Source organism: Suillus plorans (genome assembly GCF_016647745.1).
Source record: "Suillus plorans strain S12 chromosome Unknown HD556scaffold_43, whole genome shotgun sequence".
Taxonomy (NCBI): domain Eukaryota; kingdom Fungi; phylum Basidiomycota; class Agaricomycetes; order Boletales; family Suillaceae; genus Suillus; species Suillus plorans.
Genome location: NW_024537427.1, coordinates 252,354 through 267,995, shown reverse-complemented (window position 1 = coordinate 267,995; position 15,642 = coordinate 252,354). Strand labels below are relative to the sequence as shown.

At 48.5% G+C, this 15,642-nt stretch overlaps 4 protein-coding genes across 4 annotated transcripts; 2 read left to right on the top strand and 2 right to left on the bottom strand.

Moving 5' to 3' along the window:
- The first annotated feature begins 284 nt into the window (after positions 1-284).
- On the top strand, positions 285-4,696 carry HD556DRAFT_1386485 (uncharacterized protein). Its single transcript, XM_041303408.1, has 19 exons — positions 285-450; positions 510-639; positions 695-823; positions 877-1,015; positions 1,065-1,222; positions 1,273-1,361; positions 1,415-1,529; positions 1,579-2,174; positions 2,229-2,390; positions 2,437-2,575; positions 2,626-2,751; positions 2,803-2,932; positions 2,985-3,240; positions 3,289-3,394; positions 3,443-3,543; positions 3,592-3,628; positions 3,684-4,165; positions 4,223-4,440; positions 4,492-4,696. The coding sequence occupies exons 1-19, from the start codon at positions 310-312 to the stop codon at positions 4,496-4,498; spliced, it is 3,261 nt and encodes a 1,086-aa protein (XP_041158270.1). The 5' UTR covers positions 285-309; the 3' UTR covers positions 4,499-4,696.
- A 2,917-nt stretch (positions 4,697-7,613) lies between these two features.
- Positions 7,614-9,841, bottom strand: HD556DRAFT_1486469 (putative diphthamide synthesis protein-domain-containing protein; the record flags this gene model as incomplete). Its single annotated transcript, XM_041308722.1, has 4 exons — positions 7,614-8,725; positions 8,774-9,302; positions 9,353-9,474; positions 9,537-9,841. 4 exons carry the CDS (start codon positions 9,839-9,841, stop codon positions 8,104-8,106), a joined length of 1,578 nt encoding a protein of 525 aa, XP_041158269.1. The 3' UTR covers positions 7,614-8,103.
- A 131-nt stretch (positions 9,842-9,972) lies between these two features.
- HD556DRAFT_654987 (patched family-domain-containing protein) lies at positions 9,973-14,690 on the top strand. The gene is made up of 7 exons (XM_041311200.1): positions 9,973-10,261; positions 10,312-12,843; positions 12,899-13,121; positions 13,172-14,208; positions 14,257-14,331; positions 14,386-14,549; positions 14,601-14,690. Exons 1-7 carry the CDS (start codon positions 10,145-10,147, stop codon positions 14,638-14,640), a joined length of 4,188 nt encoding a protein of 1,395 aa, XP_041158268.1. The 5' UTR covers positions 9,973-10,144; the 3' UTR covers positions 14,641-14,690.
- A 50-nt stretch (positions 14,691-14,740) lies between these two features.
- On the bottom strand, positions 14,741-15,635 carry HD556DRAFT_1240980 (uncharacterized protein; the record flags this gene model as incomplete). Its single annotated transcript, XM_041298154.1, has 2 exons — positions 14,741-15,378; positions 15,434-15,635. 2 exons carry the CDS (start codon positions 15,633-15,635, stop codon positions 14,741-14,743), a joined length of 840 nt encoding a protein of 279 aa, XP_041158267.1.
- Between the last annotated feature and the right edge of the window lie 7 nt (positions 15,636-15,642).

The window sequence follows — 15,642 nt, the reverse complement described above, 5'->3', positions numbered from 1 at the left end:
TTACTACGCCCACATATACTTAGCCAACCTATTTTGGAACGCCACCATCATCGTTATCGAACAGTGGCCAGATGGTGGTTCATGTGAATTCCCCCCAGGAACCTTTACGAGTCATAAGAACTAGTTTAGGACTCGTTCCTTCAGCGGCCCGTTTCCCTTGATCTTGGCCCTGTGCCACATCGATAAGATCAGGCCAGACAGGTGCCAAGGTCAGGGTACGATGAGTAGGTCACGTGATACCTGGTGTGACAAGTCGTGTTGTTTTAATTTATCGTTACATTGTAAACTACTACGTCCATCAACGTCAACATGAGCGGCATGATATTTGCAGCTCCGCCTTCATACTCTACCGGGGAACAAGACAATGCAAACGCCTCATCCCAGCTGGGACTAGACTCCATAACACTAGGACAGCTCAAGGCAATGGTCACATGCGCACCAAAGCCAAAGGCATGTTTCCGGCTCTGCTCCTCGTTTATCGTATTCATAATGTATCATCATATATATAGCAATCTTTTTATGACTTTCGATACGATGACGAAGACACAGTCATGAATGAGATCGATGAGTTTTACTCGTACGTAGAGATGCCTCAAGTCGCGGAAAACTTAAAAGCATGGAAAGGCTCGTTTCCCGGAGGTATGCATCACCGTCCATCACACGTCAGAATTACACATAACCTTCGTATTTATAGAGTGGACGAGTCCCGATACTACTCCCGCACAACGGAAGGCACACGTTGAGATACTCCTCGAAAGCCTTGAGCACAGGGACGCAGAGATCCGATTTACGAATGCTCGTCGGCTCTTTTACGTTCTGCAAGGTCCCATTCTCATACACGACGAAACGACGAATACTCATACGTTTCTGACATAGGTACCTTTGCCGAGACAACGTCTCCAGAGCATCAGTTGCACTGGATCTACGAGAACTGCAAGGTTGTGCGGATCGCTAATGGGTTAAGCACAATCGTCGAATCAATGAAAATCGCGAGTCAGAAACATGATCTACTTTGGTATGCATTTATTCAATACGTGGTCGGTTATCTGACCTTCACATAATAGCTCGCTCTCAGATGCCGATACAGCACACTTCCAGATCACACCTACTGAAAAAGCTGACTTTCTAGAAGAGGTCACAACCGAAATTTCGGTGTATCTCGGCATGATGTACCACCTTATCGAAATATTCAAGGAACGCGATGACTTCGCGGATGAACTAAGTGCGTGTTACAACACGAAGACGTCACACAGGCTAATTCCGATCGGTTAGTGAGCATGGACCCGCCGCTACCGGTGTACTTATTCAACGTGGTCTCCGCATTGAGGGATAAGAGCGCGAAGGGATACCCCATTAAGAAGGTATGACACCGCAACCGATCTGGAACCGCGTTGCGAAACTGAAATACAATTAGTTACTCCTTGTGCTTTGGAAGACACTTCTCGCGTGCTGTGGAGGCATTAGGGAGCTTGCACGTGTCAAGAAGTTAGCACGGGAACTTGCCAACCTTCCGTCTGTGCCCGACGAAGGTTGGTCATTTCTCAATCCATTAAATGCGTTTTACAACAAATCTCACAGTTGTTGCCGTCAAATGCACCCCATTTGACATTGAAACGTTCCGGCAGGAGACTTCGGTAAAATATCCGACATTCACGCCTCCAGTTCCACCTACGCAACTAGACATACCTCCGATCAAACCCGCGCCCTCCGTTTCCACTTCTAAATTGGCACAGGCATATTCTCCCATTCCTGTCCGCCATCACTATCACCACGATGACGCAGACTCGCAGCACTCCGGTCTCCCAAGTTCGCTGAATCATCAGCCTTTCCAGTCACATGTTCCTAATTCAGGATATCGCCCGGGTCCTCAGCCTGCAACACCTGCACCATCCCCACCTCCTTCTCCCAAGCCCAAGAAACAGCAATATCAAACTGATCAAAATCGACCATTCTTATTTCCCTTCTCGCGCAAGAGTAAATTTGGCCCTAATAATGATCGCCTCATACCGTTTGCCATCGATGAGGCAGACAAGCTATACAATCGGCATATGTACGTAAGTCTCTCGCTCTGGCAAATGTGGAGGACGAGAGAAGAGTGCATGACTGCTGAGAGCGGGCTTGACTGCATGCCTGGGTCTGAGGGTGATGCCGAACCACTCCAAGTCACCAACGAGGTATGCCGTCCCATTGCTAATTTGGATGGCTGTTCCTGAGAATTTTTATTTCAGGATCTTGAGATTGCGGAGCCATTACTAGATGTTGCAATGCTGGATGCAAAAATTTCGGAAGCCGTTGTGGCCATAGGTGACGCCACTTCTCCCGCTCAAGAGCGCAAGGCGAGGGAAAGAAAGGAAGATTTCATGCGCCTGAAGAGGGTTGAAACAATCTATGTAAGTACGTTCAGCATCATATCACCATCGACTCATCTGCGCTTAGAGCGCCGTATTGCCTGTCCTGTCAGGATGGGTACTGGTTTTGCTGAAACTCCTCTTGGCAACTGTATCCGCCGGGACCGGGCAGCAGCAAGCTCCTCAGTCGTCAACATCTTCGGTGTTCCCTCCCGGTGTTGCATCCCGTGTGTACCTCCATAGTCCGTTCTCATACATCGATCATAATTTTATTTAGCCCCTGAGCAACCTCCCGCCCCACCGCCGACACTCGACGACCTCGATGTGACCCGGCATCGCGAGATTACGTCTAAAGCTGTCTCAGCTATTTTGTTGCTGACGCTGAAATGGTTCAAAGCTTCCCGTGAGTACTTCCCCTTGACGTGTGTCAGCACATCTCTAATGTACACCACAGATGTGATGAAGTTTCATCATCTTGGCCAGCTTCTATTGGATACCAATTGCTTGCTGCTTATTCTGAAGATGTTTGGACTGCAAGAAGTTTCATCATCCGTCGTATCGAAAGCCGATTCTCCCGACCACAAGTGAGTGAGACGGAATCTGCGATTATCGACACTAATCTTGAACATCACTTAGCTTCTTCCGATATTGCCAGATACATCACGCGAAAATTGCTCCTCGTCCACAGGATGAGAAACCTCGTGCTGGTGCCCACATTGTGCTACAGACAAAAATTCTTCCGAACGGCCAAAATCACGAAGAAGAAGTCGAAATGCTTACTGAGTTCTCATGGCGCAACTTCTTTTCCACGATTAATTTTGCCAAAATTATGCAGAAGTTGTCCAAGAGTCGGTCACATCGCATATGGATGCTTGTGCAATACAAGAGCTCTGTAAGTGCGCCTGTTGAGCCGTCATCGACTATTTACAAACTTGTCCAGGCGGTGTTGAAACGCGTGCTACGAGTTTCGCATCCTTTGCTTCAACTCCATGTCCTGAAACTTATCAAGAGTCAAGTTCCCTTCTGTGGGAGGAAGTGGCGGCAATGTATGTGCGATGATACAGTAGTAAGCATTTACACTTACCCCTTATTAGCAAATATGAAGGTGATCACGTCGATCTACCTGAACTGCCGACCGGATCTGCGCGATGAATGGCTAACTGGCACCGAGGTTGATGATATCTCCGACGCTCAGGTGTGTGACGAGTTTCGTCGTTAGCGTCCTATGCCGATGTTCTTCCAGGCACAAGAACAAGCTCTACGTCACCTCGTCAAGTATTGTATGCGTTTTTCCCGCATTTTTATATACCATACTCACTGTGACCTACTCCTCAGACAACAACAAACGATATGGACCTCAGATCCCAAGTCAACAATCCCAGGCCCATCGGCGTTCCGTCAGTATTTCTCACAACATGGAAGGCCTACCTCCAGGGCTAGACCTCGGAAACATCATCCGACCAATTGGTACTCCGAACGTTGTCGAAGCTGATGTCTTCCCACCTCCGCGTTCTCAAGCACCGGATCCATCCATATTCCTCCCGTATACTACTGAAGATCTTGCGTTCGAGGAGGAATATGAGGAATACTTGTCTGACCTCGGTTGGTCCGACGATCAATCTGGCCTCCCGCCATTCGGAACGATCTCAACGGGCGGGAACGCATGGCAGCGGCTCCCAGAGCTCGTCTCAAGCATTGCGGACAACATTAGCGACAGCGAAAGCGTGGTATCAATCGGTGATCTGGGCGATGACTCCAGATTTGATGTCGGTCGTGACGATCGTGACATGCCAGATGAGAACGTGAATGATTGGCAGGTAAGCCAATGCCTGAATGTTCAAAACGAGTTGCACCTCATTCATGATTTATTTCAGCACATGAGTCCAAAGACTATGGCTGCGCTACCTAAATCCCCGGCAGGTAACAGGCGGTCTAGTTCAGGAGCGGGACTTCGCCCTGTTATGACGTTTGGTCTTGACGATGAGAATCCTGTCGACTTGGAGGATGAGCCTGAGCTTGGTCCTATCCCTCGTGAGAACAATCGTCCTTTCGCTTCTGGCGGTGGGGTTGATGAAGTCGAGGCTGTGTATGGGTAAGTCGCATCACTATTGCTGCGAACATATCAAATTTACGTGATGGCCAGCGTGTAACGTGTACAGTTCGAGTCTTATTGCATGTGTACATATCTGTCGTTTGATATTTGAAGTAACTCGTTTTCCTTCAAAGGACAGCTGTACATATGTGGTCTAGTTGATGTCTTATCTTCATTACTATTTTTCATTGAGCCGTCGAGGTTTTGCATTAGACCAAATATAAGCATCGCATCGCATCAGTATGCAGTGGGGAATTTCAATGAATCGCTTAAGTTGGTACGCAACGCACGGGAGCGCTTGGTGCTGTGCACCGATGTGACTGATCATGATGTATGGGCTAAAGACCTGGTCCAGACTATTTGAGAGTGATTTTCCATGTAATCAAGGACTTGGGAGAATGGGCGTCTTATGCAAGTATGGGTGACCCAAAAATGACGGGCACTTTTGAGAAGCAATTGATTGGGAGAGACAATATTATACATTGTTGGTTGCAGTTAACGGGGTAGTGAGGCGTGATAGCAAGTCATATAATTGGAGTGAAGGTGTGTGGTCCACGGTATACGACTCATCATAAACAAAAGCTTGGGCCCTTCAGCTGGACAGCCTTAGTCTCTCATAACACTCCAAATAGAAGGAAGAAAGATCAATTCGTTCTTTATCGTACTGCATACACATGGGCTCTGAAATGAGCACGTGAGTCATTAATGCATTAACAATGACAGATTTAAAACTTACCAGTACACTCAACTCTGAATTGACAAACACTCCTTGTCCGCTTGCATCCGTGGACCGAGCCCTTCTAAAACCAATTTCTCGTATGTAATGATTGTGGATTTGTTGAATGAAAGCTGAGACGGAACTGCGCGCGGTAGTTGATTATGTCTTCGGCCATCGTTGGGACAAGTTTTCTTCCAGTTGATGACATTGGAACGCAGAATACATAAGAGATAACGCCCCGCCAGGAATTTGGAGATGCCTATTGGGTCACTGGTGGGCACAAAGAAGTGACAGTGTTCTACTCATCAGACATGACCATGTTTGCGCTGCTGGACACAACGAACGAGCCTCGCCTCTCTCCGAGTCACCAGTCAAAATCTGGGATACGAAGACAGGCGAGCTTGTCGTCAATCTCAAAGGACGCACGATTCGGTGAATCATCTGGCTTGGACCACGGATAGAAAAACACTTATCTCCGGGTCAGATGATGATTCGATTGGGACATGGAGGAGGATTATCATCTGGACGCAGATCGCAGTGCTGAAAGGGTACACCGACATTGTCTATGACATTGTAATAGCCGCATCCTCGCAAGCGCATCGGCAGACAACACAGCGCGATTATGGACTGTCGACAACAACAGCCATCCCATCAGTTCGCCCCTCCACTGCCACGATACAGGTACAGTGACCTGTATGTCGTTTTCTGCAGATGGAAAGCTACTGGCAACTGGCTGCGATGTGACCAAGACACATATACAATGTTGGGAAGGTTCGTGCGATAATCACCTTGCAACGGGCTACCGTGTCAATAATAAACAATCGTAGCGCCGCTGACACGCCAGTTCCCGACTCCGCCGGCTCTCTCCATTTCCTGTTTCCGATTGCCGCTTCAATATTTGTTTCTTTCGTTCTTCCCACACATCACTACTCTCCTTGCTTTTCGATTTTGAATGTTTCTCGCGTTCAATGTCGTTCTGTCTTCCCTGGTTTAAACTACTCAGACCTTCGGGCATCCTGATGCAAGGAAACGAAAAGGCAGACAATCAAGATTTCAAAAACAGAAGATGGCTATACATATAATACAGTTCTTAAATCAGTTTCCCACAGATGTACTTTCCCACGCACGATTTGGTGCAGTCCTCCACTACCGTGGGAGTCGGGAATGATAAATATCAATTAAAATAATTATCAAAATACGACATGTGGTTTTTTATGCTATCTTTGTCACTGAAAGTACTAAAACGTTGAGAACTGTAATGACTGAACTTGCTAAGCAGTACAAAAAAGGGGGAAAATGGAGAGGTATCACCATGGGTCACTAACACTACTGCATTGCAGCACAACTCCAATCGCTCAAGGTCGCCAATCGGGTACCCCCACCGCATGTACGTCCTCAAGGTCCCACGCAGTCTTTTCCTGACCTCATGTTCTCAGTTTTCTGCCCGGTTCGATGCCCACCACACGCCATCCCGACCACGGCATCTTTCACTGGGTTCGAAACATTTTCTCTGGCAGACCAAGTGGTGCACGGATAGTTAATATCCTGTACGCCAAAGGAAAACGCGTATATCATTCTCTTCTCCCTTCAATGTTTGAACCCTATCTCATACCACAGAGGAACGCGCTGCAAGCAGTTCACGGTCCCCCAACAGAAGCTAATACCGCACAATAATTCAATGGCACACCTCACGCTCAGTCATCTTCATAACCACAGACTCAAGCTGCTGTCTCCACGTTGTCTACCGCACCTGCCGTTACCGTCATTTCTGAAGTTACAACTTCATAATCCATCATGATACATCAAAATTCCCCGCTCTCAAAAGACGTACGTCAGACTGGCCACGAATCTAATTTTATATACCACTTGCGAGATCTGTCCAGGGCGTCCGAGATAGACCATGATTAATTGGTGATCTCACAGCGCCAATGTTTTGTATTTCCAACTCATATCGAGAAGTTTGCAGGACGGGACGGTGAATCCCGCGGAAGCAATTCGCGTGACTCCCGGATCAGTACGAGCTTTGTACGAGCTCCACCTGAACTCCACCATGACATGCACTCCACTGCTCCCTGTCAATGTGCACTTGGCTGTCTGCAGTCTGCGCACCGTGTGCTCATCTCCGTGTTTGAACTCCACTATTTGCAATGCCTGTCTGGGCCTTTTCAGGAGGCCGTGCCTGACCTCTACACCAATTCATGCGGCTGACGGACAACTATATACCGTGCTCTCCAGAGTGCGAGATTGGTGGGACATTTGAATCCTATTTGAGAGAGAAGAAGAAAGCACAACAACGAACCTATTGCACAAACATCTCTTATTGTAATTCGCAGTCAACGTCCGAAGGTGAATGAGTTGCAAATAATCGCATTCCGAACTCTAAATTAGTACCAAACAGCAATATCTTGAATGCAGGCAACAAAGTTCGCAATTCCGTTCTTGTGTACTTGTCGAGTAGAACAAGAGGAAGCAGAGCAGTGAGTGATGTAGCACCGCCAATGTCAAGTTGAGTCCCTGATCTGTCCTAATCTTCCCTCAGGTATATAATGGCAATATGAAGATTTGTGTCAAAGTTGAGCAATGAGGTGGGTGCACGTGAGGTTTAAATTAGTCCAAAGAGGTAGCGATCGAATATCAAAAATTCTAAGAACATCGGGCAAGACCCTACTTCACAATTCATTCTAGGTGTTATCGTACGTGCATCCACCGTCATTTAGGTTGCCCAAAAAAGGTCCTTGCAGTGAGCCAGTGCTGGCTTGCTTCATCTTTTCCTAGCTTCGGTTTGGCCCATGCCATCCGCCGTCTCTCGAGTTTTGCTCTCTCCCACTCTGCTTCCCATTGCCTCACCTCATTAATGAGGGTTCGCAAGCTCCAAGTACTAGTTTTGATTGAGAAATTTATGTGGCGATGAGACGAGTCTAGTATCACCGAGACTCGCGCTTGAATTAAAGGTATGAAGACTTCGTCCTAGCAACAGCCCATGGACTGCCTGCTTCGTAGAAATCCATAGGATATCTTCCACCTCTAGCCCTTTCACGTCCATCTTTCTCCTCATTCATCCACCCTTTTGCTTGCCCTACCGCAACTGCAGTTTCATATGGGCTGAGCAGCGGTTTGTCAAAAGCGTAGCCCCAGTCTATTGACAACCGCGGACACGCTGTTTGAATGAACGTCGATATATATGGGTTAAACAGTGCAAGCTTTGCGGGCGAGAGTTCAGAAAGCAGGATAGGGACATAAGGAATGACTGTCTTTGAGGTAGAGAGTTGGTGGGTAATTGCCTGCATCTGCTTGAAACTGCCCTGGCGCCCCAAAGTGCCGAGAATGATACCCCATATCGGATTTTCATCAGCTTGGGCAACAATCCCCTGTAAAGAGGATATCTGGGAGATAGCTGCAATGCTTTTACGAGCCTTTTTAACTGCGTCATCTCGGACCGTCCGCATTTCTTCGTGATTGTAAAGCTCTCTCGTGATTTTCTTGGAGTAGGGGTCGTATCGAAAAGCAGGTACCGAGGGATTTGCGATCATAATGGATTCTAAGTGAAATCGGCCGTCTCCAAGATATCTAAAATACCATGAGACAGTTGCTGAACATACAAATGCGATCCCTTACATCAGGGCATCTACGTCACCAAGTAGGGGAGCAGTACACCCTAGTATTTCACCGGGAGACAAAGGTTTAGATCTTGGTATTGTGGCATCATAAACGCCAGTCCAGAGGCGATGACCAGACGACGACTTCGAGACATCTCCCGCTGATAACTCTGTTTCCGCACCGTGCAGAAGTCCATTAGGTGTCGTTCCGGCGTCAGAATATGGCGATGTCAGATCTTCCTTCAACCTCTGTAGAGCTGCTACAAATTGGATTGTTGAAACCAACGCAAACCTTGTCGGCTCGTCGGGAGCTAGAGGTTCCCCTTCTCCTTCACTTGAAGGACCTTCGATTTGAAGATGGCGAGTCTTGCCAATCTTCTGACCAGTAGGTATCCGTGCGTTATCTTCTTCATATTCAAGTAATTGCTTGTGAAATGTTTGTCGGTCGTTTGGGAAATTTAATCGTATCGTCTCTGTTAAATGAGATGAGTCGATTCCGATTTCGACAAAGATATACAGGGTCTTGATTGTCGTTTGATCAATGGGCACTATGGTAAAATGAGGAATAAAATTTGAAAAAAGCAATGCATGAACTCGCCAAGACAGCTGTGACCATAATGGACTAACATGTCGCATCCCAATGCGACTGCAGTGTAATCATCTACGCAGCATGCACCATAAGTGACATCACCCATGATTACAGTTAACGCGTCGGTGAAACTATGACATCAATAATCAGCTTAGTATGCAACTCTGCAAAGCAACTTCCATCACCTGCGCACCGCTCGATTATGTCCGCTATTGTGCAAGCAAACATCTGCAGGCCCTCGGGCATCTGCAGGGCGACTGTCTGTGCTCTGTTCTTGCGGACGTGGTGCACTGTTTTGTGGATTTCGAAGGAGTAATTCGCAGGAAGCTGCTTGATCGCCTGGTTCAGCAGAGCATCTGACAATATCTCAGCGGGTATTTGATTGGCGATTACTGCTGGCGAGCCAGATTTAGATGGTGCTGCAGATTTTGAGCCGATGAAACGCTTTCGTGGTTTGGCAGCGGTGTTGGGCTTCTTGGATTGTGTTTGTTCTGCCATTAGTGAGTGGATGGAAGTTTGGTGGAGATTGTTTATTTGTGATCAAACTGTACTTGAGTAGTTGCTTGTTCCTGGGACCTTCCCAATAAATAAAAACACACGTGGACCACGTGAGTGAGTTGCTACTTTAGAGTCACAGCGTCGAGCACTTGCGTGGAGTACTCGTAGTGTGTCTCCAGCTGCAGTACTTTGGCTCAGTTACGACTGCTGACGTTACTTTCTACGTTTTATTTGATCGTCACATCAGTCGCGAGACATCTCAACTCTGCATTATTTTGGCCGTCGGGTCTCTTAACTTCCACCATGTTGGGATGGGAAGGAGACAATGGAGTTGGACAATGTGCCATGAGGGGTTCTTGTGGAAAGAAGGGTTGGTTTGGGCAGCAACTTCCGTGTCCGTATGATGGCCCTCCAGTTGACGTACGTTTGATGGTGTGGTATAATTGTATCTCTGCTCACCGTTACTCCAGCCCGAGGACAGCAAAGCCAGAGATTTGCTTGTGTCAGTTTGTGGTGCCCAATTCGTAGAAGGGCCTACTTGCTGCACTTCTGGTCAGGTCGAGACCCTACGTGACAGTCTAGCACAGGCCGAACTCATCATTTCATCTTGCCCTGCATGCCGAAACAATTTCCGTTCATTTTTCTGCTCATTCACTTGTTCACCACATCAGGGATCATTCCTGAACATCACGGATACGCAGAATACCAGTTCGGGAGAGACAGCTGTAAAGACAGTTGATTTTTTCGTAGGCGAACAATTTGCTTCGGGTTTCTTCGACAGCTGCAAGAACGTCCAAGTCGGTGCCACCAACGGATACGCAATGGACCTCATTGGGGGAGGTGCTAAGACGTATTCTGAATTCCTCAAGTTCCTAGGAGATGAGAAGGACCTTGGAAGTCCATTCCAGATAAATTACCCCTCCTCCACACCCCTTGATTTTACTGCGCTAGATCCCACACCACGGAATTGCGCTGACAACGACCTGGAAAGCCGCTGCACTTGCATCGACTGTCCTACAGTTTGTCCTGCACTTCCTTACGACCCTCCACAGATTAACAGCCCAACATGCCAAGTCGGCACGCTTTCATGCCTCTCATTCGTACTCATCCTCGCATACTCTCTCTGCGTAGTTGCCTGTGTATTTGGATATGTTCTTCAGGTCACTATAAGGAAGCGAAGAGAGAAAAGATACGAGAGAATGGCATTATCAGTGGACACCGCATCCATCCGCTCCCCTCCATTACACACACGCGGTCTTGTTGGCGCGGTCTCACTTCCGCAAGGTGACGCAAATGACTCCCTCGGAGCTCAATCCACAGAATCTAGGCGACTCGGTCGTGGTGCTTCCCTTCTTGATCCCATTGAAGCGTCTCAGCCACGCCAATATCGCCTCAACACAATCCTTCGTCGCGTTTTCTATCGTTTAGGCTTTGTTGCAGCATCCTGGCCATTCTTGACATTTTCACTCGTGTTTACCGTGATTGGTCTGCTCAACTTGGGCTGGCAAAGATTCGACATTGAGACTGACCCAGTCCGGCTATGGGTCGCTCCCGACTCAGAAAGCAAATTACAGAAAGAATACTTCGATGAACACTTTGGTCCCTTCTATCGTCCACAGCAAATATTTATCACTGCACTCTCAGGCCCTCTCATCACCGTCGACCCGCCTTCATTCACACGTACTGGTGTATCTTCGCAAGGTCCTGTACTCAGTTACGACCATCTACGATACTGGATGGACGTAGAGAGTGATATACGTGCTCTCCGTTCTTCCCCCAATGACTACGGCCTCACAGATGTATGTTTCAAGCCCGCCGGGCCACAAGGAGCATGTGTCGTACAGTCTGTTGGTGCATGGTTTGGTAATGATCTCAGTAATTACGACGAAGAGTCTTGGAAAAACCGATTGGTTCAATGTGCAAACTCCCCTGTGGATTGCCTTCCAGATTTTCAGCAGCCTCTTAGCCCACAGTATGTCCTAGGTGGCGTGCCCGAGGATATACATGAGCGCAATTCATACCTCAATGCAAAGGCTCTCGTCGTCACTTATGTGGTGGCGAATTCACTCGACGAGGCGGAAATCGCGAAGGCTGTCGAATGGGAGCAAACTCTGAGGACATATCTTGTCGATCTTAGCGAACGCATTCCCTCTGAGGCGGGCATGAATATCGCATTCTCTACTGGCGTTTCTTTAGAGGAAGAAATCAGCAGGAGTACCAACACTGACGTCAGGATTGTTGTCCTCTCGTATCTTGCAATGTTCCTCTACATATCATTGACTCTGGGCAATGGGTCAGCAGCAAGGGAGGAAGAGGGTGTAATGGCATCCCTCTCTTTGTGGGCTCGCAATTTCCCTCAGCTATTCAAACGGTCAAGCATTACTTCCTCTTCGGTCTCTGTCGACTCCCGTAATACGCCGCACATTTTACCGAGGCTGCCTCGCCATCTCTTCGTCGGCTCGAAATTCACGTTAGGCTTGTTTGGAATCGGACTTGTCATTCTGTCCGTCTCATCCTCAGTTGGTTTCTTCTCCCTTGTCGGCGTCAAGACGACCCTCATTATTGCTGAAGTTATTCCTTTCCTTGTACTCGCCGTCGGTGTCGACAATGTCTTTATTCTCGTTCACGAGCTTGACAGGCAAAATTTCCTCCACGGGCCTAATGCTTCAGCAATTGCTCCGGGAGGAGGATACCCAGCGCCCCGCTCTCCTAATCCTCACCGCTCACCTTTTGAATCGGCACATGATGAATCTGTCGATACTGCCTCGGTACCCTTGTATCTATCTGCAGAGGAAAGGGTTGCGCGGACGTTGGCAAAGATGGGTCCCTCAATTCTGTTGAGCTCTGTGACAGAAACAGTTGCTTTTGGCCTTGGTGCGTTGGTGCCCATGCCAGCTGTACGCAACTTTGCCTTGTATGCCGCTGGTAGCGTCTTCTTGAATGCGCTGCTCCAAGTTTCTGTCTTTGTCAGTGCGCTTACCATTGATCTGAAGCGTGTAGAGGTTAGTACTTGTCTGTCGGTCCACAGATAACTTTTTAGACTAATTACTTCTGCAGGCAAGCCGAGTTGACTGTTTCCCCTGCATTAGATGGCCTTCCCGCATCGCCCTACTTGATGCTCCCATGAACGCAAGTGGACTAGGCAAGGTTGCTCGCTTCATCCGACGCCACTATGCTCCTTTCCTCCTTCGACCAGTTGTCAAGGGTGCTGTACTCCTTACTTTTGCGGGTTTCTTCGTGCTCTCTGCAATATCGATGCAGCACATTCAGCTGGGACTTGGTTCGTAATTTAATATCAAGTCAAGCTTTACTGTACTAACCACTTGACAGACCAAAGGTTGGCTCTCCCCTCGGATTCATACCTTAACGACTACTTTGATCATCTTGATGTGTACTTGGATGTCGGACCTCCAGTTTACTTCGTATCTCACGACCTTGACGTGACCCAGCGCTTTGGCCAGCAAGAGCTCTGTGGTCGTTTCACGACCTGTGATGAGTTATCTGTCGCTAACGTTCTCGAGGCTGAACGGAAGAGACCCGAGTCGTCATTTATCTCGCAGCCGACTGCGTCATGGATAGATGACTTTCTCAAGTGGCTTGATCCTGCCATGGAGACATGCTGTCGTGTACGCAAGAGAAATCCTTCCATTTTCTGTACTCCGAGAGATTCAGATCGATTATGCCAACCCTGCTTATACGGCAAGGAACCTGCCTGGAACATCACTATGGTCGGATTGCCCGAAGGAGAAGAGTTCATGCGGTATCTGAAGCAGTGGCTCATCTCACCTACAGACGAGACGTGTCCCTTGGCTGGCAAGGCATCATTCGGCACTGCACTCTCGCTTGACGACGAAACTGGTGTCGTGGCATCTCACTTCCGCACATCACACTCGCCTCTTCGCTCACAAGATGATTTCATCAATTCCATGGCGGTCGCACGCCACATAGCAACCAAGATATCAGAGCTCACCGGATCACAGGTTTTCCCTTATTCTCTGCATTACGTTTTCTTCGACCAATATGCACACATCATTGCCATCACGCAGGAGATACTCGGACTTGGGCTGGCTGCTGTGCTAGTGGTCACAGCGCTACTGCTAGGCTCATGGCGCACAGGGACAATTGTGACGGGTGTGGTCGCGTTGACAGTAATAACTGTCATGGGCGTGATGGCAGTATGGGGCATTAGCCTGAATGCTATTAGTCTGGTGAACCTGGTCATTTCAATCGGCATTGCAGTGGAGTTTTGTGCTCACGTTGCAAGGGCCTTCATGAGTGCTGGTTCTGGTTTACCAGCTGATCATCCTGCAGGACAGAAAGAGCGAGATGAAAGAATGTGGACCGCCCTTGTTGACGTCGGACCCTCAGTGAGTGGCTCTCCTAATTGGTGCCTCGCCATGACTAACATCTCTCAGGTTCTGTCCGGTATCACATTCACCAAGCTGATCGGCATGTCTGTCCTTGCGCTCACCCGATCCAAGCTGTTGGAAGTAAGTCTTCAAATTACTGGTGGAATTGTGCACAGGTTTTATGCGCCCCCACAGATATACTACTTCCGCATGTGGCTTACTCTCATCATCTCTGGGGCTTTACATGGTTTGGTACTTCTACCCGTCGTACTTAGCCTTGCTGGAGGACCAGGATTTGCTCAGCAAGAAGCTGATGAAGAGTGGATGTCAAATGCCATCAGGAGTGATTATGAGTATGCGTAAGTGACACCCTTCAGTTTCGAAACCACTGTTAACATTATGCATGGTAGACCTTTCCTTGCCGATGACGATTCCATGGCCAGCGATTAATATTAGAGCATGGATCAAGACTTCATTGTGATACTGTAAAACAGGGACGGTAACCTTCATAATTACAGCAGCAAAGATACTAGAGTATATAGAATTGCTTTTATACTGGAGATCTGGACCTGCTATCTCTGATGTCATCTCGACTGTAACTCCTCCTTCCGCGGCTGAGAGACTTTGAACGAGTTCTGCTACGGCTGTACCGCGAATAAGAAGAGTAGGATGCGGAACGAGAGCGAGACCTAGAGGGAGTGCGTGAACGAGAGCGACTGGAGCGCACCGAGTAGCTCCTGGAGCGGGTTCGACCCCTACGCCCATACCCAGTCCCAATCCCTCCACGCTCGTAACTTGGAGACCTCCTTCTGAGTGGCAAGCGGTCCCCACGCCTGATAGGCGAGCGGGAACGTGATCGAGAAGGACGGTACGTGTCCCTGGCGGGGGGTCCACGACGTCCGAAGCCTCTGCCTCCTCGGAAAGATTCGTTGAAACGAGAAGGTTCATAACCTCTCCTACGGAACACCGGTGAGCGGGAGCGGGAACGCGAGCGAGACGGTGAGCGCCTTTCACGGCCGTTACGTGGAGGACGAGGGCGAGAACGAGAACGAGTGCGGATTGGGAGATCAGATAACTCGACCTTCACAATCAAACCATCTAGTTGACCGCCATTCATGTGTGATACAGCTTTCTGGGCGGATGCTGCATCTGTGAATTCAAGAGCAGCCTTTCCTCGATTCTGGCCGGCTAGAATGTGGGAATGAATCAGATGTGCAAGAATGATAAATATCTAGAATCTTACATTTCAGGAAGAGTGGAAGGTCAATCTTCACGATTTCCCCATAGAACGCGAAAATAGTCTGTAGATGCGCTTGCACGACGTTGCGAGACAGACCGTTTACGACAACCACTTTGCACTTCTTGTCATCGTTTCCCCCATTCTCCATGTCTACATCGGCATCCTGCAAGGGCTTTGGGGAGATGGACCGTCCTCTGGTCGACATGGTTGAG

Bases quoted from the DNA above. Each gene is read 5' to 3' on its own strand.
- HD556DRAFT_654987 (XM_041311200.1), top strand. From the start codon at position 10,145: ATGTTGGGATGGGAAGGAGACAATGGAGTTGGACAATGTGCCATGAGG. The intron at 12,844-12,898 runs GTTAGTACTTGT...TTACTTCTGCAG, and splicing joins TTGATCTGAAGCGTGTAGAG to GCAAGCCGAGTTGACTGTTT. The intron at 14,332-14,385 runs GTAAGTCTTCAA...GCGCCCCCACAG, and splicing joins CCCGATCCAAGCTGTTGGAA to ATATACTACTTCCGCATGTG.
- HD556DRAFT_1386485 (XM_041303408.1), top strand. From the start codon at position 310: ATGAGCGGCATGATATTTGCAGCTCCGCCTTCATACTCTACCGGGGAA. The intron at 451-509 runs GCATGTTTCCGG...TCATATATATAG, and splicing joins CATGCGCACCAAAGCCAAAG to CAATCTTTTTATGACTTTCG. The intron at 2,752-2,802 runs GTGAGTACTTCC...TGTACACCACAG, and splicing joins GAAATGGTTCAAAGCTTCCC to ATGTGATGAAGTTTCATCAT.